Here is a 14,525-nt window from a genome sequence, read left to right on the forward strand (position 1 = left end):
GTTGGTAGATGCGTAAAATACGGCTATTAATCAGCTACCTAGGTACTTTATACGTGCCAAGACTATATTTGTGTATAGAAATGGGCTTTTGATGGGCTTTGATGGACTTTGAAGACTTGGCCCATAACCCACTGCAGGTTGGGCTGTGGGCCAGGGAACTTAGGCCCATTTGTGGGCTGTTAAGAGGTCTACAACATACTCAGGAGTTAAAGTTGAGTAATCCCAGTCGTATATCAGGTCCGGCGCTTGAAGATGTTTCACTTGGGGGATGTTCCCCACATTTGCCAGCCATGTGGCCGGACTCTTTACTCGGATGAGAACGGTCTCCGAGGATTCTTCTGGTTTCTCTCCTTTTTCTTTTTGGCAATATCCACGTGTGTGGTTTTTTCCTTTTTTTTCTCCTTGTGTGCTGGGGAAGATTAAGCTGTGAAGATTGGGGGGAATTTGTCCGTCTTGGCGAACACACGGATTTTCCTCTGTCGATCTTTTAAGGACTACATTATTGCAGCAATGATAGTCGTAGTCTAAATTCTACTTGGTAAAGATGTGAAGATCCGGCACCTTGCCCATGAGGCTAATGTTATCCACCAGAGCTATCAGATCCACTCGGAAGTTCTTTTGATTAAAATAATTTCGCGGATCTGGTGGAGGAACATAAAGTGCATAAATATTCCTACTAGTGATTGGCGCGTTTCATCTAAAGGCCAGAGAAAAAAAAATAAAAAATAAACAAAGAAAGGGGATGAAAATTTCTGAACGAATTCTAGATTTCTATTCATTAAACACATTAAACATGTGCAGTCTATGTAATGATGTGTGGTATACAACAAAAAGCACAAATGATCAGCTATAACCATCTCCAAAGAGCATCCACTCCAACGGCTTCTACATAGCGACGGGCAGTGGACGCTCCAGATAGCCACGCCACTTAGGAAGTGGACGGTCCCACTTGGCACCTTGGCTCTTCTTCAGGTCCTCGATAGCACTGGCGTACTTGATCAAGCTGGCCTCAGAGAAAGCAGTGTTCACGAGAGCAAGGCCAAATGGCATGCCTGAGGCATCACTGACGCCAGCAGGCAGAGTAATGACAGGGTATCCAGCCTGGGCGGCGACCTGCACGCTCTGGGCGACATCGGGGGGCAGAAGAAGACCGTCGAGAGTAACATTGCCGTGATTCAGAGCAGCATCGATACCCTCCTCGCGGGTAGTGCGCTGGCAGAACTCCAAAGCCTGGAAGTAGGTCTCGTCCATGGCACCCTTAGTCTCGAGGGAAGCGATCAGACCGTCCTGGCCGGAGCCGAAGGCAGGGTGGATACCGGGCAGACCACCCTCGGAGCCGAGGTTATCGATGTTGTACTGGACGAGGTCCTCGACGGAGCGCACGTTGGTGTTCTCGACCTCGGACAGGTAGGTGCGCAGGTTGTTGTAGAAGTCGACCTTGATGTAGGAGTATGAGGACTCGTTGGAGTAGCCGCGGGTGGTACCGTAGTCCCAGTCCCAGCCATCGGGCGAGACAATCTCCTTGTAGTGAGGCAGCTCAGTGCCGTTGATTACAGTGGCGCCGGCGGACTCTATCAGCTCGACCAGCTCGAGGAGTTGGGCGATCTGGTCAGCGTCGCCGAGGGCCCAGAAGGAATCCCAGGGGATACCGAAGACAGCACCCTTGAGAGCGGTCTGGTTGGACAGGAACTGGGTGTAGCCACCGACCGGGGTGAGACCCTCCTGGGCGGAGGTGTAGTTGTCGCGGGAGTCAATACCATAGATGGCATCGAGGGCGTAAACGGCATCGCGGACGGTCTTTCCGAAAGTTCCGACGGTGTCCTGGTGGGTCGACTCAGGGATGACACCGGCACGGGAGGTCAGACCAACAGTGGGCTTGATGCCGACAACGGAGTTGCGCTGAGCGGGGTTAATGACAGAGCCATCGGTCTCGGTTCCCAGCGCAATGGGGACCAAGTTGGCGCCGACCGCGACACCAGATCCAGTACTGCTGCCACCGGGGTTCACGGTGAAGTTGTAAGCACTGCGGCACTGACCGCCACGGGCACTGAAGCCTTCAGAGTAGTTGTTAGAGCGCATGTCGGCCCACTCACTCAGAGCGGCCTTGCCGAGAAGAAGAGCACCGGCCTTGCGCATGCCGTTGACGACATGAGAATCACGGGGCACGACGTTACCGAGCAAAGCCCAGCTGCCAGCAGTGGTCTCCAAACGGTCCTTTGTGGCGATGTTGTCCTTGACAATGAAAGGGATACCGTGGAGAGGACCACGGACCTTACCGTCGGCACGCTCAGCATCGAGCAACTCGGCAATGGCGTGAGCATCCGGGTTCACTTGTAGGATAGCACTAATAATGCTGTTAGTCCATAATTCTATGCCAGGGATTTCAACATAACATACTTCAAGTAAGGCTGGGTCTGGTAAACACGGTTCATGTAGCAGTCCAGCAACTGGACGGCGGTGAAAGTACCAACCGTCAGCTCGGCCTGGATCTGATCGATAGTAGCCTCCTCCAGCTTGAAGCCGTGGCAGGTGCGCATATGGAAATGGGCAGCACCATCACCGCCGAGGCGAGGGAAGTCATAGAGGTAGGGATCAGCAAGGATCTGGGAGTCGACCAAACTGTCGGACTCCTGAGCAACAACGGAGCTCACTAAGGCGAGGCCGCTCACTAATGTTTGGATTAAAGGTGCCATGATGGGAATTAGATTGAAAACCCCCGCCAAAAAACCATGTGGCAGAATGCCAATCTTTTGGGGGAGTTCGTGTTGTTATACTTCCAAGAATATACCTTTGGGACATGACTAATCGCAACCGAGCCGATAGTTAAACCGCCCCCCGCGCCGCATTCCAAGACATTTTCGACATTTTTCACTGTTTTTATTATTTCTCGCTTGCTTTAGGATTCTTTTTTTTAAAAAAAAAAAAAAATTCACCTGCTTTAAACGGCTATTCTATTCCATCCACTATATCCGCCAAACCATTGGAATTAGTGGCGTTTGTTCAGCAGAAACCTCCGTGACAAATGTTCGAAATGACCAACCGAACAATTTCTTTTTTAATCTAAAATCTAGGTGCCTTGCGTATATTAATCTTGGTAGTCGGCTATAGAACCGAGACGACCTGCCTAAAACTGCAAGATAAACTGGATCCAAAAAATCTACCGGCCCCAATTACAGACCATCGGGACCAAGTTGCGCTCCCTTCGTTCGACCCCAATCCATTTTGAAGTATTTTGATTGGCTGTCTTTGCGCGATGTCCCCTTCTGGTGCCAAAGATCATACGACGGCCAAGCTCGGCAATTGCACAGTGGATGTTAATTGATAGAAAATGTAACATGCGACTAGGTCTATGAAGTCATCCGGAATACTATGGCAAAGTAAGCCTCCTAGTGTCAACTTGGGTGTTGGCCGACTTTTTCACCCATGTTGAAAGGGTAGATCTCATTGGTTCAGACTTGGGGCTTTTAATCTAGTGCTAATTGACATCTTTAACCAATATACTAGGATGTTTACATAGTTATATACCTAGGTAGGTACCTTAAGGTATACTTCTTAAAATCTGATAAGCAATGAATTTGATTTTTATCAAACTTCACCATAAACTTTGGTTTCAAAGACTAAAAGAGTTGGTATGGCACTCTGGTTGGTCACTAGGGGTCAAAATCCCTGGAAATTATTGAAAGAAAGACCCACCATGTCCACTTTCCTTTGAGAGAATGAGAACAAAGGAAACTCATATCTTTTGCCTTCGGGTGCTTTGGGATAATATACCAGACATTCCGGACATCATGGGGAAAGTTCTCTCGGTCTATACCTTTACTACATCTTCCCTATTTTATCATGTCACTCATTTGAAGCAATGACCATCCCCGACGATATTCTTGCTGCAGATGCAGCAGGGAGAATACCCAATGGGGTCACACTCGAATACTTAGCACAGTCCCGCGATAGCTCCGCCATTGTGGGAATCATTTTCATGATATGCTTCACGGGCCTGTTGATGATTATACGGTTATATGCCCGAGCATTCATTGTGAAGAAGACGGGTTTAGATGATGCATTGGCCGTGGTGACCTTGGTACGCTCCTCCACTTTTCACCCCAGATCTACATTACACTAGATATGTATACACAGAATTGGCTATGAATAGTTACAAAAATATATAACCAAAAAAAAAAAAAAAAAAACTAACAATAACTCTCAATCGCAGATGCTCTATATTGTCTTTGTCGTCCTCTCAATCATCCTAATCAACCTGGGAAGCGGTCGCCACATCGAATACATCCAATATGTGCTATCAATGCCCACAGTCCGCGAAACCGAGATCCTAGACTTTGTCGCTCACATTATTTACACAACGGCTCTATTCCTATGTCGCCTTTCCGGTCTAGCCTTCTACTTCCGGCTCTCAGCTCGCTCAACAAAACTACACTTAAGCATTATCATCGCCGCCCCGCTCCTTTTCGCCGCATACCTACCCCAGGTCTTCCTCTTGATCTTCCACTGCAGACCGGTAACAGGGCTCTGGCCCTACGAGTGGCAAGCCGAGCCAAAGACTTACACCTGCCTCTCATGGGGACTCGTGTACGCAGTGAACTCGGGGCTATCTCTCGCCTGTGACATGATGATGTTCGCCATCCCGGCAGCACTCATCAAGGGACTACACGTTTCTTTAGAAAAGAAGATCAAGCTATCCATAGTGATGTTCCCCGGTATCCTGTGAGTAAACCTTCACCTCCCAGATTGTGTGCAAACAAGTCCCATAAAACTAATGCCACACAGCGTAATCATAATCTCCGCCATCCGCATCTGGCTCGTAGCACGGGGCCAATGGAACCCCGACGGCAGCTGGGCCTACAATCCGATGATGTGTGTCGAGAACGCCGAGATCGCGGCAACTCTAGTCGCGCTCTCCGTGCCGGCGCTGAAACCGGTCTTCGGAAACTTGTTCGCTCACTTGACGGAGTACACCTCCAGCCACTCGCGCTCGCGCTCGACAAAACTGCCCAGTCTCGGGAATTCTAAGACTATCGGGAGTGGTGCGGTGTCCAACAATCGGGATAGCAAGCGTCTCCTTAATTGGTCGAAAATTGGGAAGGATGATTATGAGATGATGCCTTCTGAGGTTTCAGTTTCGAGGGATATTAGACGCGCCTCGAGAGCGAGTGATCACAGTGGGGAGGTAGACAGGGGTGCGAGGAGTCCTGGGATTCGGGTTACGAATGAGGTTAGTATTAATCGTGGGCATGACAGTGAAGTTAGGGTTGAGAAGCCCGGGTCTAGGGAGAGTTAGAAGGGGTTTTCTTTTTGTTCTAGATCAACAGATATATATATCAGACTACTTATATAACTAATGTTAAAGGTCCTTATCTTTTCTCTCCTGAAGTATCTTACGCGCCCTCCATATATTGGCATTGACTATGCATTTGTCGTTTCTTTCATGAAACCGCTTAGATATAAAGCTCTGGCTTTCCTTGGAGACCTCGACATTTGAATGAAACTCGCGATGACCCGCTCGCCGTCCAACAGCTAAGCGCTGGTCGTTTCAATAACGGCGATGTGATATAAACAATATTAGTTGGAACAGCAATATCTAAAGCCACACAAATAAAGTGTTCTATCTCGGCAATTATCCATATCACCATCTGTCTCATTATCCTCATCTGAGCTCGCTTCAAGTTATCAATATCTATCTTGTTGGCGATACCATGGCTTCAGATGATCCCACCAGCCAAGCACTTCTACATGATACGCCACGCCAGCGTCTCAAGGTGGGCCTCGATACATCTATATCTGAACTCCTGTCTTGCTACGGAGAAAGCACATCCACTTCCCAAAAACTCTCAGACAGTATTACGATCTCGACTTGACGAAACTCGACACTCTAACCTTGTTTTTCCAGCAAATCCTCCCCCAAACCACAGGTATCCCACGATTGTGAATCCATGGCTCATTTATGGTTGTACTATTACGAGAGGAGAAACCCCATCGATATTGAAAGCATGCGCTGCAGGTTCAGGCCGTGGATCCCGGTTTCTCCAATCCGCGAAGTTAGTATGCGGAGCGTGACAAGCCACCGAAAGAATTATCTTATGAAACATCCTCTGGTGCTGGTGTTGTGCAAGAAGCAAAGAAAAGACGTGAGAAACTAGAGGGGGTTTTCGGACGACTTGGTTTCAGTAAATAGGTGGCGTTGGTAATTTCCTTTTGGGCGCCGTTGGAGGCGTTGAATGGTGCGGCGCTTAGTTTGTTTAGTGAGACACAAAAGGGGTTTCTATTCCGCCTGGGTGGTATTGTAATTTAGCGCTTATACTCTCTTGGTTTCAGTTATTGTGGAGGTCACTGTACTCTATATAGGGATGTATAATTGGTTAGAAGGAACAAGGATGAAGCTTTCTTGGGCACTCGAGAGGCAGCTTGGGGGCCAGTCTTAGGAATCAATATTGGGGCCAGAATTATAGTCATGACCATGACTACGCCTCGCGTTTTGTTCAACCGCCGCCAATTGTTTTATACTTAGATGTGAAGTTAAGCCGCTAATATCATGAGATACAGGCTTAGCCTCGGACCCGAGCACTGTGATCATTCAGGAATTATCTTTCTAAACGGTGGATATTTGAAATACGAGAGGGTAGAAGAAATGTTGTCATTTGCCAAGATGCTTAACCCAACCTGTTTAGGGTGTAGTGTGCTTACCAACCTCATGAATAGTCGAGATGTTTCTAATGCGAAGCTGTCGACCTCGGGACAATGACTGGATTTGTCATATGATGAACATTTGATGTACAAAAGCACAGGCACACTTGGTGTTCTAAAAAATAAAACTATCCACTCCATTTACAACGTTGATCTTCCCCAGTGATCCTTGACCAAAAACGTTCAACTTCTACGATTCTTCAGAATGACCCTCAAATACCTCATTACAGGAGCGACGGGCGGCCTCGGCGCAGGAGTCCTATACTACCTAGCTGCGAATGTCCCGGCATCAGAGTATGCCGCAGCGTCCTCGAAAGAGGAAAACCGCAAACAATTCGAAGATCAGGGGATCGCATTCCGAGTAGCGAGCTATGACAACCCAGAGACATTAGAGACCGCATTCGAAGACGTGGAGAACCTCTTCTTCGTTAGCACCAACACCTTCGACATCGAGAAGCGGCGCAAGCAACACGAAAACTTTGTAATTGCAGCGAAGAAGATGAACGTGAAACACGCAAGTCATCAAATTCCTCACACAACTAGCCCAGCTAACATGGAAGCCGCAGATATGGTATACATCTCTCGCATTCGGTGGATACACTTCCGACTCCAAGGCGGCTGTCCAACAAGGCCACCTGATGACAGAGGAAATGATGAAAGCGTAAGCCACGCCCCCCGACCGTGATAATCCACCCAGCCCTACTAACACCAGCCAGGTCTGGTATCAACTTTACCTCCATCCGTGAGGGGTTGTACACAGACGCCTTCCCAGTTTTTATGGGCTGGTATCCAAGCACATCGACCGTCTACCTCCCCTCCGACGGGCCGATTGCCTTTACACTGCGGTCGGAGCTAGGCGAGGCGAATGCGCGATTGATGATTCAGGGCGGACACGATCGAGAGATCGTGCTGCTCACTGCACAGCAGACTATCACATTCTCTGAGATCGTGGATCTGATCAACGAGACGACCAACCGAGATGTTCAGTTCAAGCTTGTCTCGCCGGAGGAGTTTGTGCGGTTGAAAGCGGCCGATGACGAGGGTGGGAAGCCGGAAGGGTTCTTCCAGGCGCTGTTGTCGTGGTACGAGAGTATTTCAAAGGGGGAGACGTGCACGATTGATCCGCTCATGGCCGAGGTGCTGGGCCGTCAACCCGTGCCGCCGCGTGAGGCTATTCGGACCTTTTTGACCGAGAATCGGGACTATGAATGGCATCAGAACTATGTTAATCGCGCTTAGTTGTATAGTTAGTGGTTAACTGTAATAGTCGAATATGAAGTGGTAATGTGACAATGTGACAGTTTCGAATGACATGTGAGTCGACCGGAGTAGCCGTTATCCCGTCTCGGCAACCAAACCGGGAGTTGGCCTTATAGCCTGAGGCACCTGATTTTGTGGGTTTTGACTGGGGAAATCACTGATCAATGGAGGCTTGGAGTAGATAAGATGGGAAGATTGATATATTTTATCAATCATCTCCCATAGACATTTCCCATTGACCCATATTCAACATATATAAATGATCATGTCGGAGTGTAGTATCGGCAGTAGACAATTCCCTGAATCTCCTTGACGCCGTGTCCGCCCGAGGCTTGTAAACACCTTGGATGTGATTGGCTGAGACTCGCTGATGTCAGCATCTACACACCCGACCCGTCAAACCCGAGGTTACTAGCGAAGACACTCCTTGGACTTCATTTCGTTGTTGAGGATCTTTGTTGGTTTGTGAAACTCGACTTCGTCGTCGCTACCTTCACATTTTTGAAAACTCTCCCCTCTTATTTTGTATTTCTGGTATCCACCTCATTCTCTCTACACTCTCCATCCTCTCTTTCCTTTCCACCTCGGTGTTTTTCTCATTTCCGATCACCCGTCATGGCCTCCCTCCGTACCACTTCGCGATTGTTCGCGGCATCGCGGCCGATGTTCCGCCCTGCCTTTGCTCGCACCTACGCGACCGTCGAGCCTACTCCCTCCGAGCAGCCCAAGATGAAAACTTTCAAGGTCTACCGTTGGAACCCGGACCAGCCCAGCGAGAAGCCTCAGATGCAGTCCTACGACCTCGATTTGAACAAGACCGGACCCATGATGCTCGATGCGCTTATCCGGATAAAGAACGAACTCGACCCTACCCTCACTTTCCGCAGATCTTGCCGTGAGGGTATTTGCGGTTCTTGCGCCATGAACATCGACGGTGTGAACACTCTCGCCTGCTTGTGTATGTACCCGGACCTGCAGACGCGCAATCTCGAAGCATCCGACAGCTCCCGAATGAAAACTAATCCCTAGTTCGTACAGGCCGCATTCCCACCGAAACCAAGTCCGAGTCTCGCATCTACCCTTTGCCTCACACCTATGTCGTCAAGGATCTTGTCCCTGATATGACCCACTTCTACAAGCAATACAAGTCCATCAAGCCATATCTCCAGCGCGACACTCCCACGGAAGACGTGAGTTCTTTTATATACCAACATTACCTACAATAACTAACAATTACCAGGGCCTCGAATTCCGTCAATCCCCCGAGGATCGCAAGAAGCTCGACGGTCTCTACGAATGTATTCTCTGCGCCTGCTGCTCAACCTCCTGCCCATCGTACTGGTGGAACAGTGAGGAGTACCTTGGACCCGCTATCCTCCTCCAGTCCTTCCGTTGGTTGGCCGATTCCCGTGACGAGAAGACCGCTGAGCGCAAGGCCGCTCTCGACAACAGCATGAGCGTCTACCGTTGCCACACCATTCTCAACTGCACACGGACTTGCCCCAAGGGTCTTAACCCAGGTCGCGCAATTGCCGAGATCAAAAAGATGTTGGCTGTCTAGATATGTTGATATAAAACGGAGTACTGCGGAATTTTCTTTTTCTGTCCAATGCCTTTCCAGTCGTCTATCCTCTGTTTCTCTATTTCCTATTTCCTATTTTCTTTTACTTTTTTTTCCCGACTACTTCACACATGTTTCTATAGGTGTAAATTGTGAACGTTTGTTTCTTACAGGAATGCACTGGTAGTCCATTCGACTGCATGATGATAGCGCAACCTACACCTTTGTATTGTATCAATCTCTCAATCTAGATGTCTGATATTTCCATCTATATCCATATATATAACTGAAATCTATGGCCAACAACATATCTCCCTGACACATGCTAAGCGAATCCCAGTACACCTATCCCCGTCTGGGCTAGGCTCATTCGGCTAAGACCACTAGCACGCTAAAAGAAGGCCACCTGGGCACTGCCTCCACAAATCGTACTAGAGTCTTGAGCGATACTCAACTGGGCTGTTAGCACAGTTGGTAGTGCGCCCGCTTCGCATTATTGCGAGCGTGCGGGAGGTCCTGGTTTCGATTACCAGATAGTCCACTTTGTCTTTCTTTTTTTTGGCTCAATTCCCTACATCTTTCTTGGTTTTATTTGCTTTGTCCTCTTGCCGGCTGCAGCTAAAAACAAGTTATGAATCCAACACCAAACACCGGGATTCATTGGATCGTTACAGCGGCCGGCTCGCACGGAGGTGGGTATATCAGCCCAGTTATCGGCCGTGCAGCTGTACCTTGTCATCCACATATCACATCCTTTCAAACCAGGGGGGTCATTGTTCCCGGCGGTGATAAACAAGGAGGATTATGTTCGACCCAACCCTAGTGTTTGATGCGTCTGCGTCTGCACGGTGGGCGAGGTTGCATAGTACTCAACGAATGATAGCTACATACAGCGCCTTAGCGGGCCCTCGAGACGTCATAATATCCAAATATGGCTCCATTATCTAAATAAGCATGTTGAATCAGGAAAGAGACGATTTGTACACTAACTTTGTATTATGCACTATCTATGCACTACCGACCTCGTGGGGTTGGCTCTGTTTTATTTTTTTTTTCAATCTGAACCCTTGTCCTGGCCCCTTCTATAAGACATGGCCGCCCACCGCTACTCTTCCTCGCTGTAGTTAGCAAGTTCTTCTATAATGGATTCTCTGACACTATGCGTGTCTGTGTTGTCGTTGCCGTTAGGACTGCTGGTCCTGCGCACTGTGTACCATTTGTACTTCCACCCGTTGTCCAACTTCCCCGGTCCAAAACTCGCTGCTGCGACCTTTCTATATGAGTTCTATTACGATGTCGTCAAAAGCGGCATGTACATCTGGGAGATTGAGCGCATGCACGAGAAATATGGTAAGTATATAGATTCTAGATTAACATCAACTATCCAAGCCAGCAAAAATATACACAAATGCAAAAGTGACTAATAAACTAGGCCCAATCGTGCGAATCAACCCACGAGAAGTCCACATCAAAGACCCAAGCTACTACGACGAAATTCACGCCGGCGCCTCACACAAACGCTCCAAAGACTCCAAATACGCCATCGCCTTCGGCGCGCCAAACTCCCTCGTAGGAACAATAACTCAAGACCATCACCGCTTCCGTCGCGGCCTGTTGAGTAACTACTTCTCCAAGCGCTCGGTGGTGAACCTTGGTCCATCCATCCACGACAAAGTCGACAAGCTGATCGCGCGCTTCGAGCAAGCCCACCAAACCAACGACGTGCTGCAACTGCAACTAGACTTCGCGGCGCTGACTGCAGATGTCATTACCGATTACTGCTACGGCTGGAGCTATGGCTATCTGGACGGCGAGAAGGGGTCGCGGAGCAACGACCTTGTCGACGCGGTTAATGGGCTGATGGTTATGTTCCACATTAACCGGTTCTTCCCGTTCCTTATTTCTGTTTTTAGGAATGCGCCGCCTAACCTGTTGCGCTGGCTCCAGCCGCAGATGGCTGATTTGTTTGATTTGAAGGCTAGACTTCGACAACAGGCGGATGATACTTTGCAGAAACAGGCTCTGCAGAAAATTGATTCTGAGGGGAGGTCGACTATATTTGATGCGTTGACGAGTTTGGAGTTGCCTGAGAATGAGAGGACGCTTGATCGTCTAGAGGATGAATCTGCGCTGTTACTTGGTGCTGGTACCGAGACTACGGCTAGGTCTATTACCGTTGCAATGTTTTATCTCATCCACAACAAGGAGGTTCTGGCGAAGCTGCGCGCGGAGTTGAAGACTGTGTTGGTGACACCGTTGTCTAAGGCTTCCTGGGTGGATTTGGAGAAATTGCCATACTTGGTGGGACATCGTTTCTAAGTCCTTTCTTACTTCCATTGTGGATTGCTGATTTTGTCGTTCGCTGGATTAGACGGGTGTTGTCAATGAAGGTCTGCGTCTCAGCCACGGCATGACAGCCCGACTGGCTCGTGTTTCACCGACCGAACCCATGCTCTACAAGGATTGGGTTATCCCTGCAGGGGTAGGTTTATGGCTTTCCGGTTGTAACATTCCGGTTCGGTCCCCTCTTTCCTAGAGAAAGTTTCTGATATTTGTTGTATTACAGACTCCGGTCAGTCAGTCGAACTACTTCGTCCATATGGATCCCACACTCTTCCCTGAGCCAGAGAAATTCGACCCGGAGCGTTGGATCCGCGCTGCAGATAAGGGAGAGTATCTGAGTCGGTACATTGTCTCGTTTACCAAGGGAAGCAGACAATGCCTGGGGATGAAGTGAGTTATGCATCACACAGGATTTCATATAGTTACTGACTTCATCTAGCCTTGCCTATGCAGAGATCTACTTATCTCTGGCACATATCGCTCGTCGCGTCAACTTTGCGCTATACGAGACTACTACCGATAACATCTGTGTTTATCGTGATATGGGCATTGGGTGTCCAGAGGTCGGTTTGTTTGGTGTGAAGGCCACAGTGGAGGGTCTTGTGGAGGAGTAGGGTTGTTACTATAGGTTGTGTAAGTTTTCTCTGTGGGGATGATGAGTATGATGAGGTATAAGAGTGGACCTTGTACTTTCGTCTATTTCAAGGATCTTCTGCGGTGCTTTTTAACGTGCGTATTGCATATGCAGGTAACCATGTTGTGGGGTATGTTTCACTTGATGTGTACTACACGGCTGGATGATGACGGATATTTTATTCTGGTGGTTATTAGATACTTCAATTGCCTAATGAACGCACTTCCGATGATATTTATTGTGTGTCGAGCTGGTACTGTTTGCGTTAAGTGAAGATTTTGGTATTTGTTGTATATATCTAAAGATGGAGTAAGTGTAGGTTGGTTGTACCTACCTTGGAAAATATCAGTTACACCTCTTTAATTCGGAAGAATCATGGGAGATCTGATTCTTCTAAATCACAAAAATTAGAATGACTTACAAAATACATATAGTGAAATAGTGAGAGATAACTAACTAATGACTAGTCCCAACTAGAAAGGCTTGGTATTGTGACCTATCCATTATTATGTAACCATGATCATCCACCTGGGCAGTGGACCTGAGCAGGCAGCCCATACGAATTGGAAGAACGAGGTACAAATTAATAAGGTGGGATTGTACTAGCGACCGTTATTGAACGGTTTATTTATAGTAGGCTTGTATATTTATATTAAATTAAACTGTTTATTAAAACTTTATCTTTATGTCTACCGCTTTTTTTGGACTATTTCAAAATTCCTGTTCAAAAACGAATTATATATATACTACAAAGTTTCCAAAGTATACCTATTTGTTAGGTGCTATATATATACTATGGTTATAACGCTGTTGACTTCTATCTATCCCCTAATATAGCTCTTATACAAATACAGAAATATTCCTTATATAATGTACATCGTAGTGCTATGTAAAATTTTAGCCAGACACGATGGAGAGCCCACTGGTCGAACCGATGCCAAGAAAAACAATGCCTTCATTATGTTCACCCATATTTCATATTAGAAATTCTAGCCCATTATACGGAATATTTTAAAGGACATTAGTTGATTCACTCGTAATACCTACATCGGTATACGCACAAAGTACTTCATCCAACATACCACGATCTTTTTAAATTGACTGCAGATGACTTATTGCTGTAAATCCCCACCCCGCAACCGTGCCTTTGATGAACTGAATATTGAATGAATTGAACAATAGATTCAAGATGTACCAACTAGGCTCTGCCCATATTAAGCAAGCCATCAAGTTAGGGATAGGAGTGGGATCATACTCGATGTAACCCCACAGACCACAACGCTGTATGCACGATCAAATCTAAAGACATAGATCAATCCTGACGCGATCCTGTGAATATGTGACTACAATGCAGAAATAACAAAGTGTATGTAACCAGTCTCAATGCAAAGTAAGCTTGTATATTATAGTATGGACTGATTGGCTGGCCCTGCAAGGGGTAGTTAGGGTTGCTAGGGGATACCTCCTGCGTGCCAGAATATCCCCTACACATTCATCTCCCTTCGAAGGAAGTTTTAATAAGGTCTGATCACTTCTTGTGTTGGGACAGACGTCTCCTCGAAGGGTTTCTGCTACAGTTGTTATACAACGTAGTTTGGTCTTTCTAGGGATCATCAGCCTAGGATAGACTTAAGTAGCAATATGGTAGGAAAAGGCAGTCACTTGTATTGCCCTGGATTGTTTAACCTACGTATTTTTGACTCACGTCCACGAGGGAATTGAAAGGACTTCATGTGCGCCACTCACATTACCTCCGATATAATCCAGCCGTCAAGTCTGCACGCTTTGGCTACTCTGCACATAAAATGTTGATCGTGGGACTTGGTCTCCAGAGCCTGACAAGCTTTTCTCTCTTTTCTGGGCAGGTCCCTAGGCGATCATTCCACGGGAAGCCAGCATACGCGGCATATGGAACCCTTTGCAACCCTCTGATAGGCATAAGCCCTCTGCTATGTAGACATCATCCCAGCGATGTTGATCCCTATCAATAAGAGCGCGAGGCATGGGAGATACAAAACAGCAATCATAACA

General features: G+C 47.6%; 5 protein-coding genes across 5 annotated transcripts; 4 read left to right on the forward strand and 1 right to left on the reverse strand.

The window, feature by feature from the left end:
* Positions 1-885: 885 nt before the first annotated feature.
* N7516_007047 (amidase family protein) lies at positions 886-2,693 on the reverse strand (the record flags this gene model as incomplete). Its single annotated transcript, XM_057219767.1, has 2 exons — positions 886-2,344; positions 2,398-2,693. The coding sequence occupies 2 exons, from the start codon at positions 2,691-2,693 to the stop codon at positions 886-888; spliced, it is 1,755 nt and encodes a 584-aa protein (XP_057073858.1).
* A 1,166-nt stretch (positions 2,694-3,859) lies between these two features.
* N7516_007048 (uncharacterized protein) lies at positions 3,860-5,494 on the forward strand (the record flags this gene model as incomplete). Its single annotated transcript, XM_057219768.1, has 4 exons — positions 3,860-4,078; positions 4,211-4,719; positions 4,783-5,227; positions 5,363-5,494. The coding sequence occupies 4 exons, from the start codon at positions 3,860-3,862 to the stop codon at positions 5,492-5,494; spliced, it is 1,305 nt and encodes a 434-aa protein (XP_057073859.1).
* A 1,407-nt stretch (positions 5,495-6,901) lies between these two features.
* N7516_007049 (uncharacterized protein) lies at positions 6,902-7,935 on the forward strand (the record flags this gene model as incomplete). Its single annotated transcript, XM_057219769.1, has 3 exons — positions 6,902-7,210; positions 7,263-7,357; positions 7,413-7,935. The coding sequence occupies 3 exons, from the start codon at positions 6,902-6,904 to the stop codon at positions 7,933-7,935; spliced, it is 927 nt and encodes a 308-aa protein (XP_057073860.1).
* Positions 7,936-8,440: 505 nt separating this feature from the next.
* Positions 8,441-9,589, forward strand: sdh2 (succinate dehydrogenase iron-sulfur protein subunit SDH2). Its single transcript, XM_057219770.1, has 3 exons — positions 8,441-8,914; positions 8,995-9,146; positions 9,197-9,589. The coding sequence occupies exons 1-3, from the start codon at positions 8,572-8,574 to the stop codon at positions 9,515-9,517; spliced, it is 816 nt and encodes a 271-aa protein (XP_057073861.1). The 5' UTR covers positions 8,441-8,571; the 3' UTR covers positions 9,518-9,589.
* A 1,070-nt stretch (positions 9,590-10,659) lies between these two features.
* N7516_007051 (cytochrome P450) lies at positions 10,660-12,474 on the forward strand (the record flags this gene model as incomplete). The annotated part of the gene is made up of 5 exons (XM_057219771.1): positions 10,660-10,867; positions 10,950-11,818; positions 11,889-11,999; positions 12,084-12,250; positions 12,300-12,474. 5 exons carry the CDS (start codon positions 10,660-10,662, stop codon positions 12,472-12,474), a joined length of 1,530 nt encoding a protein of 509 aa, XP_057073862.1.
* Positions 12,475-14,525: the final 2,051 nt, after the last annotated feature.

The sequence above is a fragment of the Penicillium verrucosum genome (genome assembly GCF_028828655.1).
Source record: "Penicillium verrucosum strain IBT 35672 chromosome Unknown utg000002l_segment0_segment0, whole genome shotgun sequence".
Classification (NCBI taxonomy): Eukaryota; Fungi; Ascomycota; class Eurotiomycetes; order Eurotiales; family Aspergillaceae; genus Penicillium; species Penicillium verrucosum.